The 7,432-nt window shown below is 44.3% G+C and overlaps 1 protein-coding gene across 1 annotated transcript; it reads right to left on the bottom strand.

Moving 5' to 3' along the window:
• Nucleotides 1-2,153: 2,153 nt before the first annotated feature.
• LOC125548156 (ervatamin-B-like) lies at nt 2,154-3,526 on the bottom strand. Its single transcript, XM_048711831.1, has 2 exons — nt 3,001-3,526; nt 2,154-2,916 (listed from the first exon to the last, which is right to left on the bottom strand). The coding sequence occupies exons 1-2, from the start codon at nt 3,464-3,466 to the stop codon at nt 2,321-2,323; spliced, it is 1,062 nt and encodes a 353-aa protein (XP_048567788.1). The 5' UTR covers nt 3,467-3,526; the 3' UTR covers nt 2,154-2,320.
• Between the last annotated feature and the right edge of the window lie 3,906 nt (nt 3,527-7,432).

Raw genomic sequence — 7,432 nt, 5'->3', positions numbered from 1 at the left:
CTCATCCTCGGGTTGAGCTTCAGCCAAAACAACATCAGGTAGAATGTCAAGCCCAAGTTGCAGGTTCAGGTGATTCTGTGGTTGGATATGCCCATGAACATCATCATTCTCATGTTGTTGCAGAGGACCAAGGAAATGATTGTGCTGGTTTGGGTGGAAATTGGCCATAGGAGGGGCAGGGTGTGGGTTTCCATTTGGATCAATGGGGTCCTCATCTGGAGCTTCCTCACCAAGAATCTACTGCAGAATGACCACATGCATTGTCAAAGAATCTGTCTGAAAGTCATACCCTTCTCTCAGTTCTTCCACTCTCACTTTGACCATCAAGTTTGCTCTAGTACTCCTCACTCTGTCCCAGCTCAGAAATTTGCCAAACTTACTCACAACATTGTTCACCTCCTGAATATTGCGCCGGTCAAATGGGTACCCGAATAAAAGAAGCCACACATCTCTGTTCATCACCAACCTCCTCCAGTTCAGACCCTTATTGTGGGGTTGGAAAATGACATGCACATCGGTAAACTGATGGGGTCCATTAGCAACCAAAGCATCTCGATCAAAGACACTATTGAACTTAACATACGCTTGACCAAAAGGGCATGGCTCAATATCTGAAAACCCCAGCTGCTTGTCATTGAGAAAGTCAGATAATACCTCTCTGATGGTATCGAACGCCACAGGAAGATTCGACATAGGGACAATGGATGCAATCGCCCATTCTTCGTGGGTCGCCGGCGCCGCCCCATTGATGACCTTAATCCTCGCAGGCTGGCCCGCCACCTCAATGCTATGGCGATTGGGTGGGATGAAGGGCGCTGGATCAAAAGGGAAAGAAGCCATCACTGAACTGCAGAGCTCCGGTGGAGAGGATGAGAGGGGGAGGGATGCGGAGCGACGGATGGTAGCAGCTTGGAGACGATGGGAAACCAGGGGAGAGCTGCGGTGAATGCTACCAACCCGGAGTGAAAGTAGAGGAGAATTAAGTTGATTGGACTGATTGGTCGGCGTGGCGACGACATGATTAGTCACAATTGCGGGAACAGTGAAAGGTTGCCTCAGAATTGTGATCGCCGGGCGATTTGGTGGATTGGGCTCGGTGACAGGGTTGACTGGGCCGCGTCCAGAGATAGAAAAACAATCCTTCTCGATGTGGCCCCATTTTTTGCAATGGAGACACTTGATACGGTTTGTGCATGCCGGCCTGCTATGGCCCGTTAAGAGGCAGCGAACGCAAAATGCAGATGGGCCAGTTTGAATAGGCGATGATCCCGCCCTATGAGCAGTAACTGCAGCATTGATCGCAGTTGAATGTGAATCCCGCGGATCACGTTGATGTTGATCCCGAGAAGATCTAGGAGCTGCTGAACGAGATTGATCGTAGGAAGGAGGTGATCTAAGAGCTTGAATGTATGATTTCCTAGGATGGTTACGAAAGATATGGGTCCATTCATCTTCCTTCTCTTGCAAATATTGATCAAGCTCCCAGCATGAGTTCGGTCCACCGTTGCCCCAGAGAAGAAAATTAACGTTAAGAAGAGGAATAGAGATGTTACCGCCCTTGATGATTGAGAATCCAACTTCCTTAGAAGAGACCGGAAATTTGAAAGACCAGTTTTGAAGCAGATGAACTTTGAACAGAGAAGCTCGGCCACCAAAGCAGGAGAGAAGAATGGTGCTTACGGATTCCTCAGTGAGGCGAATCTTGGATCTGGTGAATTCAGCAACTAGGAGAAATTCCTCCATATCCTTACCATCTTCGAAGTTGATGGGAACACCCCACTTTCTCCATACCTCCGCGGCGAAGTCTTGGCCGATGTCAAAATTCAGATCTGCTAAAGCCATGATGAGAAGGAGGGATCGTAGATGGAGAGCGCACGACTATGGGAGAGTGGCCACAGCGTCCGGAGTGGACCACAGCGCTGGGGTGGCCGCCGTGGCCGGAGTGGCCAACGGCGGGGGCTAGGCGTGGGAGGCGCTAGGCGTGTGCTCTCCTAGTTGTTCTCATCATGGTAATTAGAGGTTCGCCATGGATGTGGCCACACCAAAGGTTTTTCGTTATTCTTGTATGAATTTCAATGTCGAGGTAAAGAGACTTTTTAGTATCTCTAGAAAAAACTTATATTTAGAAACGGAGGGAATATTAATTTTTTAGGTAAACACAATCAATATTTTATTTTACATTATCAAAATGATATGGGAAACAATACTGTATCACACAACCACCGATCACTCTTATCCATCCGTACGATCGATGCACTAAACGTAAGCAAGTATTGCGCGCACGCAAATTTAAAAAGCTCCACCGGCGAGCCGGCGTCGGTCAAGCTGTTGGGTAGAAGGGCGAGGTGGCGAGGCCGCAGGTGCCCGTCGGCCAGAAGACGTCCTTGGCGAGGTAGATGTATCCCTGGTCGCCCCAGTCGTTGCTCCACGAGTTCTTGGCGATCCAGAACTTCTCACCGAACTCCTCGCAGTAGCCGACAATGGTGACGGCGTGGTTGACCCTCGCGGCGTCGGCGGAGCAGGGGCCTCGGAAGATGCCACCTGAGTAGAACTGGAACTCCCAGGTGCTGGCGTCGATGTACACCGTCACGGGCTGCCGCGCCACGGCCAGCGCCAGCTGCCGCTCGTCGTTCGGCGGCACGGCCTTGAATCCCTTGACGGCCGCCTGTTGGTCGAACAGCAGCTTGTCCACGTCACAGGTGCCCTTGAAGCCGCTGTACGGGTACCTCTCCTCGGACGTGATGCCGCCGCGGGAGGCCACGAGGCCCAGGGCAGTGTCAGTGCGGCCGCCGCTGCAGCCGCTGCTACCGGTGTCGCAGTCCACGAGCTGCTGCTCCGACAGCGACACCAGATTGCCGGTCCTGATCTTGTTCATGCCCTCGATGGCCGCCACGGCCGCGAATGCCCAGCATGACACTGCCACATACACATGTCCGTTACTCTACAAGAACTGACCAACATATAAAGTTACCTGAGCAGGAGTTTGCTAGCTTGACTTACAGCAGGAGCCCTGAAACTTGACGCCGGTGACGGCGCCGCTCGAGCGCCAGTCAACGCAGCACGGCTTCCAGGAGTCGTAGGGGAGCGGGGAGGGACGCTCTGGGGTGAAGACGGAGTTGTTGAACCCGGTGAACTGCTCGGCGACCTCGCTGGGGTTGAGGTCGCCGAATCTGTTCATGCCAACACTGACCGTGGTGACGGTCTGGGGCCCGAACCCGCCGACGACGGCGTTGACGGTGGTCTGGCTGGCGAAAGCGCCGATGGAGTTGGTGTTCGTTTTGAATACCTGGAACCGCTTCTCCTTCTCCTCGGGGGTCGGGTAGCGCTTCGAGTATTTGGTTTGCCACCTCGTCCACCTGGACCTCACCTCGGATTCCGGCAGCTCCCACGCCGCCGCGGTCAGCGACGCCTGCAGGAGGCAGGCGATGCCCAAGAGCAGGACAAGGCAAGGCATGGAAGAAGTCATATTGATTGATTAACTTGGGCTGTGTGGAAATGCATGCGCCGGAGCTAATGTTTATATAGGCGCTTTGGTGATGCGTGTGGGTTAGCACGTCGTTGTGGCTGCAGGCTTAGTCAGTAGTTGTGGCCACCGGAGCTAATCCTTGAAGATGACTATGGGTCATGGAGGTGTCAGCTGAGCTTCTCCGTCGGTCGACGGTCAGTACATGGTAGGATGGTTCAATTTTATTTTTGTAGGGTAATGATGGGAAAGGCTTTACATGTGCAATTATCTCATCCTATGTGTTGTTATGATTCGTGTCCACTGAACAAGCAAAATGTTTTCATTTATAAAAATAATAATTCGTGGCACTAAGTTTATTACGTACTTCCTCTGTAAAAAAATATAAAAGCGTTCTGATCATTTTACGGAGAGAGAGTACACAAACATATGCTACCTCTGTCCCATAACATAAGAAACGTCTTACATTAAAGGATAAAAAGAGTAGTTTGTTTTGCAAATACATCTTGTATTTTTACGTTGCATATGTAAGAAAACTATGTTGGGATAGTGAACATTTCAGTTTTCGCCTATTCTAAGAAAATTATGAGGCATGCGTACACACAATCGACATCCCTCGGATTGGGTTGAGGCATTATTCCAAATTTCTCAAGTATATGGGTGTGCTTTTCTGGGTACTTTGTCATTGCGGGACTACTGATTCGTGCTGCCTCTCATAAATATCTGCTCTCAACTACTAACTCTGACGTTCGATAGTAGTCTAAATAAGTAAAGTTGTTGTGCTTTTCGGAAGACACGACAAGACCAAACAGAGACTAAATCATACTAGAAGGTATTTGTTTAGTATTTCCGTTTAGATTATGCCTCTTTAGAGTTATCGAATATGCTAGTGATTGCTCGTCCCTGTTCTTTCTTGAGGAAAAAGTGACTACAAAAACAGTAGGGGGACCATGTACTGCATATGCAGTAAGTTCATAAACTGGGTTTTAAATTTCTTATTTGATCAAATTGTTGAAAAGATAGTGCGAGATTTGGTCCAATCGTTTGAACCCTTTCACCACAATTTTTTTCCTTCTCATTAGGCTAGGGCTTGAAATGCAATGTATAGATTTTAACTAAGCTATTTTATATTACTTTGACTGTTCAAAACCAACCATACTTTTCCTACTTCTAGACATAATAGTTGTTGAATATTTGAGCAACTTTTCAATTAATTTTAATCAAGAAAAACGGTAGATACATATAACCTCGTACACATAGACCTAGCCTTTACGCGTCTCTCCTCCAAAGGAAAGCTGGCGTGCCTTCGGCTATTTTCGGAGGGCGTGTGGAGGTGTGTCTCCGGCAGATCTCGCGGGATTCGATTGTTGATTGTTGGTGGTCCTTGGTATATCTGCTCGGACCCAGTTTTCGTTCATCTATGTTCGTGTGTCTTCAGATTGGATCCCTTCAATCTTCGGTTCTCTTCATCGGTGGAGGTTGCTATTATGATGTGCTGGTCCTATGGAGTCTTAGCACGGCGACTTCTCGATTGTCCACTACAAAAAGTGTTTCCTAGCTCCAGCGAGGGAGGGGCGATGATGACGGCGCGCCTTCGGCGCGCTTCAATGCTTATAATCGTCACTAGATGGTCTGCGCATCTATATGTAATTTTTATTATTTCCGGTGTTCGTTGTACTGCCATGATTGAAGATGAATAAATCAAAATTTTCCTGCAAAAAAATAACCTTAGATAATAATTATAATCATAGTAATCACATGAAGCACTACCGGAACTAGGGATTTCGCCGACTTCTAGGTATTCACTAAGTTCAATAAATTGGGAGCTCGGGAGAGTAATGTCTCTATCGCGTTGACAAAAATTGGACTTGGTAGTGACACACAACTCGGCATACTTCACAGTTTGCCTATTGCCATGAAAAAGGGACTCGGCGAAAGAAAGAAACTCTGCGTTGTCTCACATTCATCGAGTTCCTCTATATATAAACTCGACAGGTGGGCCCCATCGATGACTAGGTGAGATAGCTGTCGCAGCGGCCTATCTTTGCCGGGTTTCCTCTAACGGAAACTTGCAATCATTTCGCTTCCTTCTCATTTATATTACGGAACTCCATGGGTCACATCTATGCCAAGCACCCGGGTAGATAAACTCGGCAATCTTTTTTCCTTTTTTTATTATGAAAATCAAGGGGTTATGTCTATGGCTAGCACCTGTAGAGATAGACTCGGCAAACAGTTGACAGACGCACGTGGCAACGACAACTTATGTTGAACACTTTTGCGAAATCTGCACGGCTTAAGAGCAGTTTTTAAAACCCTTTTTGTTTGAAAAAAGCGTGAATCATATCTTTCTTCAAGAAAAACATGAATAGTATTTACAAGCTCATTTCCAAACAGTTTATTGGAACAAAGACAAATGATATGATATTGGAAAGTTGGTGCAAATTCACTTATTTTTCATATTTAAAGTTATCCCAAATTCCTACATATTAAGAGGAATTTGAAAAATGATATAATTTTTCAAATCGAACAACCAAAGATCTTATTAAAAACAGTTCATCAGAATGACGCAAGTGATATGGTGTTGGAAAGCTGATGAAAAACCGCTACTTTTTTCATGTCGAAAGTGTTTTCCAACTCAAAAAGGTTTAAATGTAATATGAAAAATGGCCTAAGTTTTTCCTAGATTATATTTTTGCTTTATTTTTAACGGTTTCTCAAAATGAAGCAACCAATAAGGAGTTGGAAAGCTTGAAAAAATGCGATTTTTTGGTATACAACTACTTTCCCTTTTTTTTGCGGTTTTTAGCGAATTTCGAAAATGGCTTAAAATGTAGGAAGATGGGGCAAATGAGACAACTTTAGAAAGTTACCGAATATGCGAAACTTTTTCGTGTAAAAGGTTTCTCCAATTCTAAGCCATTTTTGACTAGTTTTGAAAATAGCGAGATCATCTGTGCTATCTTCATCGTGAAAACAGAGTTTTCGAACCACACTGCATGAAGAAGTTGAACTTATGAGGTGTGTCTATTCGAACTTCATACTGTTTTTCGTGTGCTATTTTGCCTGTTATTCCTTAGCCACTCATCGAAATTGAGCAAATGATACACCGTTAGAAAGCTGTTGCAAACACGTAACTTTTCCATGTTAAAACTTGTTTTGAGCGATACAAGCAATTTTTTTAAGACTTCTATCCGAATAACTGAGTATGATATACCGTTGGAATGCTTATGAGTAGAAATAACATGTTCATGTAGACATTTTTTTTCAAATTCGATACAGTTTATGAGCATTTTAAAAAATGCTAAAAAGGACATCATTTTTGTTTGTTTTTTGAACATGTTAATTAACATTGGATTTCTCGCACAAGCAGTTTTGAACTGTGTCAAAAGGATCACGTGAACTTCTGTAAGCAAACCTTTAAGGCTTTTCGATTTGTATTCTTTTTATTCTTATCTGAAACATATATTTTCTTTTGTTTTAGACCAATTTTTTTTTCAAATTCGCCGTGGTTTGATATTTTTTTTGAATACAGTAAAGATTTATTGTGAACGATATACACCAAACTTTTGAACCGTTCATCAAAATAAAGCATATGATACACCGTTGGAAAATTGATGGATAGGAGATTTTTTTCTTGTAGATCGTTTTTTTAGAATTTTAAAGGTTTGAGAGAAAAAAATGAACACAAAAAGAACATCATTTTTTGTATTATTCAACATGTAAATATATGCTGAACCTCGGTCACAAGCATTTTTTTATTTTCCTGGGCGGAAACTTAAACTTCTTGCATTAAATCTTTTAGACTTTGCCTTATCCTTCTATTTCTCATGCGAAATGTACTCCATGTAGTGGTTGAACTGCACTATGATATTTTTTATCTTATGTACTAAACCCTTTATTGTTTAGAAACAGTAAAAATCCATTTTTTAGAAACATAAAATTGTTCTTTTTTTGAATTTGAACTTC

Source organism: Triticum urartu, chromosome 3 (genome assembly GCF_003073215.2).
Source record: "Triticum urartu cultivar G1812 chromosome 3, Tu2.1, whole genome shotgun sequence".
In the NCBI taxonomy this organism is placed as follows: Eukaryota; Viridiplantae; Streptophyta; class Magnoliopsida; order Poales; family Poaceae; genus Triticum; species Triticum urartu.
Note: the sequence above shows the minus strand (reverse complement) of the source record. Positions and strands in the feature narration are given on the sequence as shown.